We start from the raw sequence: 17,857 nt of genomic DNA on the forward strand, positions 1-17,857 counted from the left end.
CTGGAGCAGAAAGCCCTATGATGACTTAGGTGAGGTATGCACATCCCTGGGGACAAGTCTCTCATGTTGAAACTGTTCCGTTGAGCTAAGCGGAGAGACCTGATCTTTTATCACTCTCATGACTTCTCTCACAATCAGGTGAGAGAGGAAAACCAGAGTCAGCAGTGGCTTTTCCCAGGCAGGCGCAAGGGGAGGCAAGGCCCCTTCCCAGATCTTCCAAGGCAGCTCATTGGGGGTCCCCACATGGTTCCGCCTTGCTTGAGTTGTCCCCCCACCATGGGGAATCTTACTCGTCATTGGCTGCAAACCATCTTTTGCGGACCAGACAGAGAGACATGAGGTATAAACATCATGATAAAAGAAAGTCCCAAAAAGGCACAGTCTCACAGACTCTCCTCAAGGAAAGACACGGGGGGACAGTTGGCTAGGCTGCTGTGTGACAACAGGGAATAATTACAGTTTTCTTTATTTATCTTGTTATGACCTTAAAAGGAACATATCGGATATTTAATTATTAAATATAATGTTTGTCTTTTGTTCATATCCTTTATCGGGTTAAAGCAGTTCTAGTCCTAATTGCTAAGAGGTTTTCTTCTATTAATCACTAAAAGGTATTGAATTGTTTCTTACATTTTTCCGTTAAGATGATCATATAGTTTTTCTCCTTTAATTTATTTTAATATAAATTAATTTTCTCATACTGAACCAGCCTTGAATTCCTGAGGAAAACCCAACTTGGTCATGATGTTATCTTTTCTGTATATTGCTGGATTCAATTTGCTAATATTTTGATTAGGATTTTTAAATCTTGTTGATGAATGAAATTGGCACATAATTTGGTTTTTAACACTCTTCTCTGGTCTAAGTATGGAGGTTATATGAGACGCAGAAATTTATGTAGGAAGTCTACACTTTATCTTTTCTCTGAAAGAGACTTTGTAAAATTGTAAGACCTAGAGCTCTTCAGTAACATCATCTGGTTTTTTGTGGGAAGATTTTTAGTTCTTGACTCCATTTCCTTAATGGTTATAGAACTGCGCAGGTTTTCTTTTTTTCCTTGAGAAGCTGATTTTTCTAGGAATGTATCAATTTTGTTTAAGTTTTCAAATTTATTTTGCATAACTTTGTTTATGATATCCTCTTATTTACCATAGCTGCAGCATTATTATCTCCATAGTCCTTTCTCTTTTCTATATCTAATATTGTTAGATGAGTTTAACTTATTTGCAATTATTGGCAAAATCTATGTGTTTAGTGGTGTGAGATACCTGCTGGGCTAAGTAAATTCACGGGGTATTCTAATACTCCCTATCCTGACTATCTTTTCCAGCTAAAATAGGTGCTTTAATACGCTTATTCTTTCTTATTATAGTATTTTGTATTATGACTTCTCAAGAGAAGATAGAAGAGCATCCTTTTGTGGATATATTTAATGAAGATGAAGCTGAAAAAGACTTTATGTTGTCTAAACCTGTTTGCTTTATTGTATTTGGGAAACCAGTAAGTTACCTCTTCTAACTTATTTAATATAATATTTATTTTTAAAAGCATAATCTTACATTACCATGCAAGAATGAAAACCACAGTGTGCTAATTTTTTGAGTGTTTGTTAGACTTTCATTGTATAACTTAAATTCTGATACAATATTGGTTATAAATTGATAACTTTCTCTCTTGTACACCATAATTGAGAAGGAACCTAGATTGTATTTTTCTTTGGTTTTATATTATGAAGAAATTAACTCATCAAAGCACTGCACCATAACAATTGTTAGTAGTAAGCGATCCAAGGTGATTTCAGACTCAATCTGCATATAAAACTTTCTGTGAAATTTATTGCAAGGTTCTCTGGATATGTGAAGGTAAGACACTATTGGGACAAAATGGAGGTTCTCCCATTGATATCTGAAGCTACTGAGAGGAAAGGTGTCTCACCTTTGCTCATAGTGTGTTAGTGGACCTGTGCATTGTCTTTCCACAAAACAGGAAGGAACCAAAAATGATTGTTAGAAGATAGCTTGCCTTTCTAGGCACTTCTAGTAAGGACCTCTAGATAAGAGCTATTTTCAGCCAGAGAGCTAGTTGGTAGTTACTATTAGAGGAGCTGAACTGCTTCAAGAGTATTTCCAGAATGGCAGAGACTAAGGGCTGGATCCTGTATTTGACTTAATTTTGTATGGACCCTGGGGCAGATACCAAGAAATGGTTCTAGTAACTTTCATTATGTTTGTAAAAACATAACAGAATTTTAAAAATCAACAGTGAAAGCAATCAGATGCAAATGTTACATCATTAGAGTGATCTTTTATCTTTAAAATATGATACTTTTCAGAGATGTCCGTTAAGGACTATTTTGCTCTTTGGAAGTTAATAAATGGAAGTCTGTTAAAACATTCATAATTATAAACTTTAGGAAGGAAATAAAATCATGAATCTCAATATAGTCACAATAATTTGTGTTCAAAATTACAAAATTTGACAATAAAAAATGTATAATACTTCGCATACCATTTTGGTACAGCTTCCTGATTTCAGGGCTATTTTCTTAAAAAATTGTTTAAATCACTTCACAAAATACAGCAAATGCAACAATTAGTAGAGGAAAATGAAACTACAAATATCTAAGGTCTACTCTTCGTTTATTTTGTGGGAAAAAAATGTACTTGATAATATTGTATCCATCAATAGAAGCTTTAAAAATGAGAATACCTGTTTCACTGGCAAATAGCTGTTTTATTGGGTTTTAAATAACATCTTTCTTTTTAAGGGAGTTGGAAAGACAACATTAGCCCAGCAGATAGCACAAACATGGAGATGTATTCGTGTAGAAGGTAAATTTTACTTTTTTCCCCAATATTTTATGCATTCAAACATGCATACAATGTAAAGAATTATACAGTGAACATTTATATACCCATCTACTCACCATCTAGACTCTATGATTGACATTTTGCTGTATTTGCTTTGTCACACACCACATTCAACACAGTGAATGTTATGTTTATAATAATATCAAACATGTTTTGCATTTCTCTTTACTCCTGGTTTTGTTCATAGAGTTTAGGAGGGTTTATAAAGTGTCTTTGACTCCATTCTACTGCTTCCAATTCTCTGCTTTTATAATTTAAAGCTATTGGGGATATGTGTGTTTGTGGTATCTCCCTATGAAAGATGAGAAGAGAAGGAACTCGCACAGCTGCTCTTGGGAATATTTTCCATAACTTAATTATCTTCAGTGATAAATTTTATTTTTTGTTATTTATAAATTCATTTTAATTCTTTGCAATACATAAGGCAAAGATTGATATCTTCATATATAAATATTTTTTTAATCAATAAAACTATGTATGCCCTAATAGAAAAATAAGCAAAGGAATGAATCGTCAATTCGTGAAAGTAGAAACAAAAATAGACAAATATAAGAAAAAAGAGTTTAATCTCATTGTTTTTCAAAGAAATGCTAATTAAAGTAACACTGCTCCATATTGTCTATCAAATGGGCAGTGAATTTTTAAATTTTCTACAATTATTGTTGGCAAGAATGCTATGAAATGAGCATTCCACATGCTATTGCAATCTGATATACTTCTTTAGGGAAAACATAACACACATACACAACTTTTAAATTTTCCTCTTTCTTTGATCAAAAAAATTCATTTGTAAGAAATCTTAAAGAATACCAAATGTTCAATAGAGTATTAGTAGCGAGGGACATAATTGAGCTCCTGGGTCCTCCCCTAGGTCATGGCCCTGTCATTGCTATCCCAGGATGTCTCCCACCAAGGGATGGAATATTTCCTCTTAAAAAGGAAACACGTTATTCAAATTTCAGCCTCAGGACCCCTTTTTCTAATCAATGTTTATTGATTTTAACATTTCCTGATGTCTGTTTTCCTTTTATACAATCAATGTGTAAAATTAGTGGGCTCTGGATGTAACTGAAAGGTTATAAAAGTATCTGGACTAATAATACTAGTGTGTACTTTGTGTGATACTTTACAATTTCCAAATCACTGTCATATACCCAACTTCATTTCATCCTACTTTCTCTTGTGTACCACACAGGGCATACGTACGAAAGTGCAGAGGTGTTTTGAAAGTTAGCTTCCCCAAGATCCTTTAGCTGGCGAGTGGCAGAGACATGTGCTCTGTGGAATACATTCTGCTGCCTCACACTTTGGTTAGGCTTAAATGACATAATGTGTATAAACATGCTTTGTAAACTCTAAAGTGATATTATTAACAAATGTTAATCTTTGTTCCCAGTTACAAAGCACGCAAATATGTTTCTGAATTTGGCAATTCTGATGCCCATTTGTGCTAATATTTTGAATTCATATTTTAGCTTTAGCAGTGTTGGAAGAACAAATTGCCAGTGAAACCGAATCAGGAGTTATGGTAAATAAATCTAAATTTCAAATTTAGTATGATTAAAAAAACAACTCTGTATTGTAGGTATATTATACAGTAATGTGCAATACCTGTGCTTGTTCTTAGTTGCAATCGATGCTGGTCAGTGGGCAAAGCATTCCAGATGAACTCGTCACAAAGCTGATGTTGGAGAAGCTGAACTCCCTAGAAGTTGCCCACTTTGGTATGTTTATTTTTATACATCAGTGGCTATCAAAGCAGCCTTAGAACTCGTGGTTTGTCTGAGGCACTAATAATTTCTGGAGTTGCTCTTTCTTTTGCCCTAGTACAGATCCCAGAGCCTGAATTCAGTTGAGCAGCTCAGATAGTTTTATTTGATTGTTTATTTATTTTTATTATTCATATTCTACATTTGTAAAAAATAAAATAAAATAAAAAAAAATTAAGTTTATATGATCCAGTCTTCTTTTATTAAGTTGGTGCAAAAGTGATTGTGGTTTAAAAGGTTAAAAAATAATTGCAAAAACTGCAATTTCTTGTGCACCAACCTAATAGCATTGTGTTATCCATCAAAAGCATAAAACTCTGCTGCGGTCCTTCTCTCAGTGCTGACACACTCTGCTGACTGCTTTCCCATTCACCCTGAGTTTTATTATTAAGTCCTGTCAATAGTTAGGTTTCTTGGCATTAATCCACACTTACAAGGCAGGAGCAGGAAGTAGAATAGCCCCAGGTTAGCCTGTTCACCCCGCGTGCCTGCCCTCTGACTCTGGGCCCGAGAGGTCTCTTGCACTCACACATTGTGGAGCATGGGCTCTGGACCTAACTGCTCAGACAAGGGCTGCTGGTGCTCAGATTGATGGAAGAGAAAGGAGCAAACTGTGACATTCGCAAAAGCAGGAAGAAAAGTAACGATGTGCTTGGGAGGAAATCACCCATCTGAAATAGATTTATTGAATGAAAGAAGAAAAATGTAGAAAGCTGTTTTACATTCTCATTAAATTAAGAGAGGACTTAATGATTATTAAAAATATAGGGATAAAAGTAAAGTGCAGTAAAGTGAAAACCATGATTACAAAGCAAATCAATGATAGTAGTAGCAAAAGCAGACTTGTCACTGCAAACTGTATCAATACATCTCTCCTGTATAGGTGATATATAGAATGAACTATATCCATCCATGTATAGACATATATCTATATGTCATCTATTATATATGTGTATATATATATATATATATATATACACACACACACACACACACATATATATATATATGTGTGTGTGTATATATATATATATATATATATATATATATATATATATATATATATATATATATATATACTTTTTCTACTGATCAGTGATAAAGAGGGTGAACTTGGTAAAAAACTCCCAGGATGTGGGAGGTTAAATTAGTAAAAAGGACAGTCACAGAATTGCAACGTAGGTCAATACAGAGGGGGCCAAAGAAATGTATACACATTTTAAGAAAGGAAAACTGTATTAAAATTGCAATACTTAATATATACCAATAACAAAAGATGAATACAAGTCATGTGTATACATTTTTTTGGCACGCCCAGTAGAAGACCTCAAAAAACATAATGATTTAAAATGAAGCATGTGTAAGGTAAGGAGGCAAGTATCTTTTTGTTTATACTTTGGAGGCAAGTATCTTTTTGTTTATACTTTACCTCATCTTACCTCTTCAAAAATTTAGAGTGATTTACATGGCTACAAAAAGATGGCATAAATTACGAGTATTGGCAAAAAGAGAAAGGAAAAAAACCATGAAAAAATAAATCTACTCAGCTATGCTATGCACAATGTTCATAACCTTTTCTACTTCTTATTATGGAAAATTTCAAACAAAAGGAGAGAGATTGATATAAAATCCACCCCCATGTGTATCCATCACCCAGTTTCTGCAATGACCACTTTTGTCTAATCTTGTTTCATATATACTTCTTCTACCTACACCCCTCCCCTAACCTACTTTATTTTGAAGCTAATCCATATCATATCAGTTTATCTGTAAATGTTTTGTACATATCTCAGAAAGATAAGGATTCTTTTTGAACTTAATCTACCAGTTCCCCTATTTCTTTCTATCATCTTTTGTTTTCTTTGTTGAAGAAACTGGTTATTTGTCTTTTAGAGTTTCTACATTCTGGATATTGCGATTGCATCCTCTGGCATCATTTAATGAAGTTCTCTGTCCCCTAGACTTCCCTGTATTTCACTTGGGAGCTGGCAGAGGAAAAGTGGTCTCAATGACTTCTTGAGTCTGAGGGCCCACTCTCAGCATGCACGGGCAGGGCCACGTTCTAGGCGTACACAGCTGAGCCCATTTAAAGACTACAGTGGAGCCCCTTCTGCCCAGCCTCCCCTCACCCATCCTGTAGCCTCCCCAAAGGAATTCCTTTGGAACCTAGCACTCTGGTAGACACAGTTTGAAAGTCTCTGCTCAGCAAGGATTCCTTCTGATGTTTGGACGTACTCGGCAGCCTGGCAGATGGTAGAGGAAAACATGGAAGTTAAAGGCTTTCGAAGCAGGGATAGTAACTTGGGCTAGGGGCTGGACTAGGCTGCGTAATTGATGACTCCAGGATCCCTCAAGGCAGAGGTGTGCTGTGGGGAGCACTGCACAGTAGGGCACTGCCAAGTTCAAGCTCAGTTTTTTTCTGTACCAGAGTTCTTTTACACTGGGAGCTTCTATCACTATTTAGAAGGAACGTATACACTCTATAATTACAATCCTTTCATTTTTAACCTGTTGTGCTGTGTTGGCCTTGAGCCAAAATCAGCTTCCATGAAGTGCATCCTCACCCAAGAGAAAACTGTGGAGTTAGTTGGACAGCCCTGGTCTGGGCATTCCCTACCCCAGGGGTATCACATTGTGCATGCTCTGGCACATCATTGATCACCAATGTGTCCACTCATGCCACGCTAGCCTGAGGCCAGATGGATTTAAGAACTGGCTGGACACGGAGCTTCCCGATGTCTCTGACTCTCATCACCTCAGTCTGAAAGCAGTAGCATGCCATCTTCAGTTTTGTGGAAATAGGGAATACCTTCTTCTTCCTACTGTGCCAGGAAGAGGGGACAAAGTGATGGTATGGACCCATTGGTTCCTCCTGGGCAATGGGGTGGACGGTCTTTCAGTTTTCTCCTGGTGGGGGTGACGCAGGCTGGGGACTAGACTGCAGCCTGCCGGCTCTGTCTACGATAGTACATGCTCAGGCTCCCAGTGAGGGGTGGCGTGGGGTCTCACATGCCTCCATCTTCAGCGTGGAGGGCAAGGACTTGGTAATGGTGTCCAGAGGTATGGGACAGGGACCGGGAGTCCTCTGTGCTTTGTCTTCCCACTCTTGCCTCTGCAATGAGCAGTTCTGGTCTGTTTACAAAGAAGCGTCCCCCTGAGATCTTCCCAGAATCAGGTCTAGGCAACTGTTATTCTACTGTAAATCTTCACGGGTGAGACACACTTAAGTGACATAACTGTCTCTCCCACGTCTTTTCCATAGATGCATTCCTAGGGTTTGGATGTGATGATAACTGGTCATCTCAGTGGGTAGAGCCCCCAAATCCATCGCTCAGGACATTCGGGCAGCCCAAATAATGGCCTATCCGGAGAGAGCCAGACTGTGGAAACAACCCCCTCTCCTGCTACCTCCCTCAGGAAAGAGACCAAGTGTGAAACTCATTTAAAGATACCAGGACACCTGAGGTTTAGCATACCTGCCAATGGTCACGCTTGGAATGCCTGATAAGGCCTCCAGGCAGTGGCAGTGGTTGTAGTAACACACAGGGTCCTGGAGAGCACAGTAAACAGAATGCCAGGCATTTTTGTGTCATCTGCTTGTGAAACACAGATGTTGGACAGCGCTGCCAACAGAGGGACAAGAGGGAGAGATTGTGTTTAGAAGGGGAGGGCATGAACTCTGGAGACTGACAGGTCTCAGGAGTTTGTCCGATCAGAAAGCGTGAGCTGGCAAGGGATGAATTCAATCTAGGGCTAGGCCAAGCTGTCCCCTTCACCCCAGTACCCACCATTGTGATGGCCAGACAGGGGAGGTAGTGCCAGCCATCATGTCCTAGAGGAGGCACTGGTCAAAGTCTTGAAAACAAGTTCTAATAAGATTGTTAATCAAGTGGGGGCTAGATTAACAACAGGAGTCAAACCAAACTAGGGGAGTGCTGAGCCAAGAAAGCAAGAAGCAAGAACAGCAGGAAGAAGCAAGCAGAGACATCTGGCCCGATTCCTGAGACGGTGCCAATACATGCAGGGCTGTATTTTTGCAGCGGTATCTTGAGCTCATTTAAAGAGCCTCAAATAGGATGAATGCCTTAGGATACCGCCACTATTTTCAAAGTGTTTCAAAGACAACAGCAAGAGCAAATAAGTAAGCCAAGCTGGAAACTAAGGATTATAGCAAGACGGGAGGGAATCATGATTACAGCTCATATATCCCAATCCAAGATAATAGGTCTCCTTTTCTGCCTTTTGAAGTTAAACTACTTAGGATTGCTTCTCTGGACAGTGTCCAACACATAGTAAGCAGAAATAAAGAGTTTGAGAAAGCTTAGGAGAAATTGGCATAAGCCTAAGCATTTAATGAGATTTTGGATTACCATGATAATTGTTGATCTGATTTTTCAAAATAAAAGATTATGGTCAGCATGTTCTTTCTTAAATAAGGATTTTGAGGTTGGCTTATTAAACACATTCATTCGTCTATCAACAGATGCTTAGCAGCTCTTATATTATCCTAGGCATTGTATAGGATAGCAGTTCTCAAGCTTTTTGTTCTCAAAACTCCATTACACTTATAAAAATTGTTGAGGTCCCCAAAGAGCTTTTGCTTACATGGATTACATCTATCAATACTTATCACATTAGAAATTAAAAGTAAGAACTGTTTTAAATATTTGTTTAAAAATAATAAAACTGTTACATGTTAGCATGAACAACATATTTTATAAAAATAACCATTCTTCAAAGCAAAAAATGTAGTGAGAAGTGTGGTATTGTTTTATAGTTTTGCAAATCTCTTTAATATCTGTTTTAAGAGAATACCTAGCTGGATTCTCACATCAGCTTCTGCTTAATCTATTGCAATACATTGTTTTTGTTGAAGTACATGAAGAAAATCCAGCTTCACACAGATATGTAGTTGGAAAAGGGAGGAATATTTTAATTGTCTTTAGAATAATTGTGGATATTCTTGGTCCTACACCAAAACTTGACAAACGGAAGTTTCTTAAAGAGTAGTTGCATTGTGGACTCTGAAACCATATTAGTGAACTTTTCAAACTCTGTTCCGTTAAAATCTATTGATCTATCTTGCCCTTGGAATGGGTCTTTTACCCATGCGTGATTGATTGTGTGGCATTACGCATTGGTCATTTGCAAAATATTTGTTCACTGAGTTCTGCACACTTTCCAAAAGTTGGCCTGTTTCATTATACAATATCAAAAAAGTCCCATTTGTTAATACCACCACCAATCTCATCAAGACAAGTGTGAAGAATTGGGAAGCTATTACGCTTATGGCAGTGGATACAAGTTTTCCAAAATTCTAATTTTCACTTGAATTTTATAATTAGGAACAAATACTGTCAGTTGTTGTCCTTGACATAACAGTCTCACTCCATTCGCTTTTTACAAAATTTCTGTAAAATATTCAAAGCTGAATAACCATAATTTATCTGTCAGTTGTTATTCCAAGAAAAAAAATGTTCTACTAAAATAGCGGGAAAATTGATTGAAGGCCTATGAATTCCCACTGCAGGAGTTGAGACTTTATTCTATTAATAAGAAAAAAGTTTATCAAGCAAGACAGTGACATAATTAAAGAAATATATTAAGATTAATGTGATGTTGGTTAACAGCGTGAATTTCAATGAGAAGATTTGGGTTTCTGGGTAGGAATGCAACCTAATGGATGTACTATGCCAACATCATATTGATAATTTCTTACACTCTGTGAGAGGTTTTTTATCACTCTCTATAACTTACATATACGTTATAAACACATATACCCTGTTATATTATAAAACATTAAGAAAGAAATATACCACACAATCCCCATAATATACCTTTGCCATTCATTATATGAGCTTTCCTAATATGAGTTAAAACAATTATTAGCATAGAATTTCCTTCCCTAGGCACCTCATGTGCCTAAAATAAATTAATTTGGAGTTTTTAAAGTTGTGTCCTTCTAGCCCAATGATTTTATTTATCAGAAAAATACTATTCATAGTTATTTAAAGATTTAAAATTTAAAGATTTTTGGTAGATGATTTTAAGACCTGCACTAGTGTTCATCAATAACTAGATGATTTTTTATAAAGTAATAATAAATCCAAGCTCTCATATGTGGATATTATTATAAAACTTTAAAATTCTATTTTACTCTACAGGTTATATCATCACTGAAATACCATCACTTTCAGAAGATGCTGTGACTATTTTGCAGCAAATGGAATTAATTAAAAATTTAGCTTTGAAACCTGATATTATAATCAATATTAAGGTAAGAATATTAGTTGTTTTTCTTAGTATAGTTAACCAATCTTTCTGATGATAGTGAAATTAAAGGAATGCTTTCAAAAATGTTAAGCTGTTAGGAAAATACTAACTTATGCATCAATTATAGGGACTGAGTTATACTTTCTTATACTTCTGTGCTTTTGCACCTGCAGCTCTTATCTACAGGACACATCTCTTTGCCTCTTCACCAGACTTGACCATAGTCATCCTCTGAAAGTCAGTTCAGGCGTCATCTCCTCAGAACTAGCCCTGATGACCACCCCCTACATACCAGCACACATTAACTAGTAGTCTCTCTCTCTCTCCCTCTGTCTCTGTTTCCCTCTCGCTCCTCTCTCCTTCCTTCTTCCCCTCCCTTCCCCTCCACCTCCCTCTCTCCTTTCCCCACACATATTAGTACTTACCACAGGAAAGTTAAATATTTCTCTGATGACCAATCATGTTACTCTCTTCTTTCCATCATATTACCTCACTGTCTTGTCATTGCCCGTTTCCCTTCTGGACTCTGCCTTACTTGAAGCAGGAACCATGTCTTACTCATATAAACAGCAACTAGTACAATAGATGACACAATAGTTTGCCAGTTAAATAAAATGAAAGAACGAACAAATAACTTGGATGTGAATGTTAAAGAACTTTACTGGATTGAGTAAGAATCAAGGCTGAGTGCTGTTCCCAATTCTCTCCTTTTTCAGCTGTGAGAATTTGGTAAGTCACACTTAGGAGTCTCAAGTTCCTCTTTACAAAGATGGTGATAGCTGCCCCATGGGGTTGATAAGAATTCAGAGAGGTGAGGACTGCTTGTTTATGTAAAATTGAATGATAAGCTTCTATATTCGTACACTGCCCGATTCTCCAACAGGCTTGACAGCTCAGAATAAATTAGATGGTTCTCAGCTCAGGTGTTGAGCCCCAGTGGTGTGTTAGGGTCAGCTGTGAGGGGGGGGGGGGGGCCTTGCCGTGCTGGACTTGCAGCCCCAGCCACAGGTCCTGGTCAGAGGCCAATCAAAACCCCTGTGTGATCCTGGGCGTGTCACATGTGAGCACGTGTATGATGGAGAGAAGGAAAGAGCAATTAACTGAAACCAAATAGAACGTCTAAGCCATGGGAAAAATAGACTATATAAGAAATTGAGACCTGGGCCCACAGGCTATATGGCCCCAAGTGCTTACTAAATTTGAGGCATCAATTTGGTTGTAAGTTGAATCAGCCAAAATGGAAGGGAAAACGTGAGCAGTTATATAAAATTCACATTGTCCATGAAGACAAGCCATTCCTCAGGAAAAACAAAACTCCCACTACAAATGAGAGAAATGTCTTTTACATGGGTCTTAATGTAAGAGATTGTTAATGTAGAGAGTGAAGTCTTGAACCCCGTTTACGTTATAAGTGAGGTAATGGGTATCATTTATATTATAAGTGTAACAGTGGGGATCCACAGCAGTTTCTACAGGGTAGCCAGAGTGTAATCACAGGGCCTACCCTGAGACAGAACTCAGTATAACACACTTCTCTGATGGTTTGGCCTTATTTAGGGATAAAGCTTGAAACTTCTGGAGCAGAAGTTCTTAGCCTGGGATCCATGAATCTTTAAGTATCCATGAACCTCCTGAAATTACATGCAAAATTCTATGTATACATGAATTTTTTTTCTGAAGCAAAAGCCTATGGCTTTCATCATCTTCTAAAAGAGTCTATACTAAAAAAAAAAAGTTAGGAACCAGTGATCTACAGTAGTAATTCTCAGAGTACAGTCCCAGAGCCAACTGCGTTGGTGGCACTCAGAACCTTGTTAGAAATGCAAATGTTCAGGCCCCACCCCAGAACTATAAGTCAGAAACTCGAGGGGTGGCGTCCAGCTATCTGTTGAAAAGCTCTCCGGGTGACTCTGACGCCTGCTCTGAAGCTTGAGGACCACTGCTCTGTAGCACGTCCCTCAGGCTCACCCTCTTGTTAATTACTTCCTATAAGTGGAACCAGGAGACAACTAAAGGCAATCGTCTTTGTCAAGGACCCACAAGTGAGTGTTCTGGCTTGCTGGAGAAGGGAAATACATACACAGTTTAAAAATTACCTAAATGGGTTGAGATCTTTTTTTGTGAAAGTTTGGACACCTACATAAATGCCTTACTTCAATAAATTCCCGTCATATCACCACATAGAGGTGGCCGGAAGAAATCAGAAAATGAGCAAGGAAGGTTCTTAAGTTTCTTGCTTCTTTATGTGGTACATAAACTGTCGGCATCAGAATCACTGAGGATGCTTGTTAAAATGTCTAACCTCACTCCAGACTTCATAAATCACAAGAGAGAGCAGAAATTTCTATTTATGAGTCTCCATACACGGTTACACCCTAATGTTTGAGAACCACCATAGAATGTCATCCAGAGTCTTTTATGCCGAAAATTATTCAGAGCAGAATAACGGAAGTTATCATTAATAATGTGCCACAGAGCCGGGCTCTGAATCAGAAGGCCTGGTCCCACGTCATGTCCTCACTCAGGACGGTGTGATGTGAATCCTCGTGCAGACGAGCCTGATTCTCTCTTCTGTGCCTTCACCTACCGGAGCAGTCCTCTGGTCGGCAGGATGGCATCAATCGGCATAGTGGGTCGTTTCTCTCACAAGATTAGTGTAAGGATAGAATCAAATACATGTGAAAGCACGTTGAAGGAAGAAAATTACTATTAGACTTTGGTTTGGGCTCTTTTTTTTTATCATCCAGGCTCAGTTTTCTCATTTACAAAATGAAAAGGTTAGACTAGAAGAGATGACTTTGTAGGTCCCATTCATGACTGCCCTTTTATGAAATACTACACTCGTAATGCTCTAAGTGATAGTAAATATTGTAAATACACGATATATTTTGTTCTAAATATATGGATATTCCCCATTTCCCTCCATTCTCAGCCTTTTCAAACTAATCTGACAGAATCCTCTTGCAGACTAACCTGATTCTCTTTTCTATTTCTCTAACTCTTTCTGCTATTCTTATAACCCTCTTTTTTCATCTTAAAACTTCTGATATTTTCTCACATGTATTAATTTTGGATAGAGAGAAGTGTTGGCATAGCATAAAAGTTGTGTCTTGTGCCTCTCTTGGCTTGTGATGAAAACTGATACAAAATGACACTGACAATAAATATTGCACTCGCCTAGGGTTTTAAGGAATTTGGGGGTTTGTGTATTGCATAGTATATGAAGGAAGTAAAGGCATATTTAACATGTTCTAAGTGATTACTAACCTTGTTCCTTAGTGTCGTGATTTTGATTTATGCCAAAGAGTTTCTGGGCAAAGGCAGCACAGTGCTACAGGGCACATATACACAAGAGATCAGTGGGATCCTGAAGTCATTGGGAATCGTAGGAAAAGGAAGAGAGAAGCCCAGAAAGAAGGAAAAGGAGAAGAGGAAGGGGAAGAGGAAGAAGAGCAAGACGAAGAAGAGGTAATATCCCAGTACCATATACTACACTTTAAAATTCACAACAATTAAAGTAAATGATGGCATGGATAATAGGAAAATAGCAGATGCGAGAGGAAATTACATTTTCTTTGTGTTTTTATTCAGTCTGGAGGAAATAGCAAACATATTTCATGTTTTCGAGAACTAGTAGATCGTACTCTGGAGGTCATCAAATTTAGCCTCCTTCTCAGAATGGAAGCCCCTCCACATCCTGTCAGCTGATCGGCTTCATTTCATAGCAACACAGTTATTGGTCACCCACTTTGTGTCAAGCACTGTGCAAGTTAGAGTGAGGAGTTAGAGTCATAAAAGAGTGTATTGTGGGGAGCAGGTAGCCCAGGCATAATGCAATTTGTGGAGTTAATATAACCCCGATTCCAAACTGACAGAGAGAGCACATAAAAAGAACTCTATAACCCAATTTCACACCTACATGTTGCTACCACAATCCTAAAGTCAATACTAGTAGGCATAATCCAGTAAGGCACCCAAGGAAGCTTCTACCATGATGGAATGAGGACAATTTGAGATTAAGAAATCTGTTAACACGTGGTGGACTGTATTTGGCCCACAGAGGTGGGATGGGCCATCGTTTGCCAGTCCCTACTCTACTGAAATATACCTGTGATTTCTATTATAAATTAATTAATTTATAATTTTATATCATTATAATTTATTATAAGTGTATTATAAATCAATACCATTTCTATTAGGGCCTAAACTTTATTAATTTATAGATGGACACATTGCAAATCATGTCCTAGGGAGACCAGATAATCCCGCAGGTTACAGTTTTATTGTCCTGTAGGTACTGAGCAGCTTTGCCACTCATATCACAGTCTTATTTCCGTGATTCTGTGTACTTCAGCTTTGTTACCCTGCTGGCTCCACCACTAATAGGTTCCAGGCATTTTTGACATTTGTTCTCTCATTTAAGAGTAGATCTTAAAATTTCTCATCACAAGAAACAAATTGTTTATATGTAATAATGAATAGTAATTAGGCTTACGATGGTGATCATTTTGCAATGTATACAAGTAACGAACCATTATGTCGTACACTTAAAACTAATATAATGTTATATCAATTGCATCTCAATTTAAAAAGCCTGCTAATGTAAGAAAGCCCATTTAAAAACATAAAATAATCTTCCCTGTGCAACTATGGCATTAAATAATCGTCAGCATCTATTCCAGATCTGTTTTTTTTAAAAAAGAGAGCCTCATCGCTAATAGGAACACACGAGTATCATTTTAACATGAATGCAACATACCATCTTAAATCAAAGACAGTGAGAGGTAGGGCTCACACTCTCATAGTGGCCAGGGCCACGGTGACGTCAGTGTGTGATGTTGGCCAGGGAAGAGTGAGGACGAGGCAGGCTAGGGCCACGCTGTCCAGTATGGCAGCCGCTGGCCCCATGTGGCTGTTTAATTAAAATGATAAAAAAATTAAAAATTGAGTTCCTCAGTAGCACTAGCCACATTTCCAGTGCTCAGTGACCAAATGTGGCTGTGTCTTCCAAATTGGACAGCATAGATACAGAACGTTTCCATTATTACAGAAAGTTCCTCTGGACAGCTACAGGGTGTATGCCCTTCTTCAGAGGACAGCTGTCTCTCACCTCCAGCCCAGACAACTATTGCCACGGGGGAAAGCTGGCCTGCTTTTACCAGTAGTCTGGTTTTTCCAGAGAAGCTGAAATCAGTGTTTTAAAATACGAGTATTTGGCGATTAATATGAAAATTTTAAAATATGTCGGCCAATGCTGTGGGAGATAATTAAATTATGCCTTCAGGCTGGATTAGCCCCCCGGGCCTGAGTTTGCTGTGATACCTGCCCAGTGGCACAGCCGTGTTCAGAAGCAAACCTGCCACCCACCTGAGTGGATGATGTGAAAGTCTTCACCCTTATATTCCCGCAGCTGGAAACAATCTCCCTGAATGCTATAATAGCTTTGTTAATGTTCTCTTAGCTTCCACTTTCCTCGACCCACCCCATCCCATTCCTTTGTTTACAGAAGCAAGCCAGAGCCATTTAAAAAAAATATATATATGACCCTCGATGAATTTCTGTTACCTGTAGATGAAAATCCAAACACCCTCACATGGTTAAAAGGCCGTGGACCCAGCCTCTCTGATCTCAGCCCTACCTTTTCTCCCCACGTGCTCCCCACATTCCAGCCACCTTGGCCTTCCAGCTAGTGTTTAACTGTGCTGAACTCAGTCTCACCTCGTCTTTGTGCTTGCTGTTTCCTCTCCCCTCTGCTGACTGCACCCTCCTCCAGACCCTCTTCATGTGCTCGCTCATTCCCATCACCCGCGTCTCACCCCAGGGATGACATCTCCAGAGACCATCCAGCAAGCAACTCTAACCCAGAAATATACCCCGCCATATATGATTTTAAATGTGCTCGTAGCCACTTTTTTTAAAAAAAGTAAAAAGAAACAGGCAAAAGTAATTTTAGCAATTTATTTAAACCAATATATCCAAACTTTTATTTCAACATGTACTCAACTTAAAAATTCTAAGAATGATGCACTTCTTTCATGTGAGCTTTTTGAAATCTGGTGTGCACTTTACATTTGCAGCTCGTTCCGGTGTGCACTTGTCACATTTCTGTTCTCAGTCGGTACGAGTGGCTGGTAGCTACCATTCGGAACAGCACAGGTCACCCCTTACCCTGTTTCCTTTTTCTCATAGCTCTTATCCCTTTCTGAAATGGCGTTATTTGTTTAGTTGCTTATTATCTGTCTGCCCCACAGAAGATAAGCTCTATGCGACAGGGACTATATCCCCTGAGCCTGTAGCAGTCCTGACGTATGGTAGGTGCTTAGTAAGAGGTTGTGTACTGATTGAATTCACAAGAATCCTAGCAGAGCCCTCTGCTAGAGAGAGAAGAATGATAGCGTCTTTCGGAAAAGACAATGTGTATTAAGCCACTTTGAAATGTATAATCTTTGGTTCGGTAATTTTACTTTTAGGAACTGCTCTAAGGGAAAATATTAGCAATATAAAGATTTATGTACAAAGCTATTCAGTGAAACGTTATTTATAATCGTGAAAAATGTGAAGCATTCTTGTCCAACTCTAGAATAATGATTAAATAATCATATTTTTAAGGATATTAATATATTATTTGACCATTAAAATAGTATTTAAAGCATTTCAAATAAGTTAGTAAATGGCTTATATAATAGATAATGTGGTTTAAATGATATAAGACATGGATATGTATGCATTGATAAAAAGTAGAATTAATAATTAGGTAATAAATATAATAATGGGATAATAAATATGATAGTGAACATTTTCCAGGCCTGGGCTGAGAACTTTTACATGTACTATTCCCTCTGCTTTGAAATGTTCATTCTCCAGAAATCTGTGTGGCTCTCTCCCTCATTTCCTCTGGGCTGTCTTCAAATGTTACTTCTTTCATGACTACCTGCTTAAAATAGC

General features: G+C 38.1%; 1 protein-coding gene across 3 annotated transcripts in view; it reads left to right on the plus strand.

Annotated features, from left to right (window-relative positions):
* AK9 (adenylate kinase 9) overlaps positions 1–17,857 on the plus strand; it is a 110,101-nt gene that overhangs the window by 8,289 nt on the left and 83,955 nt on the right. For all 3 annotated transcript variants that reach the window (XM_074333408.2, XM_074333407.2, XM_074333409.2), the window contains exons 2-7: positions 1,373–1,500; positions 2,768–2,831; positions 4,346–4,398; positions 4,498–4,594; positions 10,804–10,916; positions 14,192–14,380. In XM_074333408.2, coding sequence (XP_074189509.2) covers positions 1,384–1,500; positions 2,768–2,831; positions 4,346–4,398; positions 4,498–4,594; positions 10,804–10,916; positions 14,192–14,380 — 633 coding nt within the window. In that variant the 5' untranslated portion in view covers positions 1,373–1,383. The remainder of the gene's footprint in view (positions 1–1,372; positions 1,501–2,767; positions 2,832–4,345; positions 4,399–4,497; positions 4,595–10,803; positions 10,917–14,191; positions 14,381–17,857) is intronic.

This window comes from Rhinolophus sinicus, chromosome 2, assembly GCF_057876585.1.
Source record: "Rhinolophus sinicus isolate RSI-liver-muscle chromosome 2, RSI-T2T, whole genome shotgun sequence".
Classification (NCBI taxonomy): Eukaryota; Metazoa; Chordata; class Mammalia; order Chiroptera; family Rhinolophidae; genus Rhinolophus; species Rhinolophus sinicus.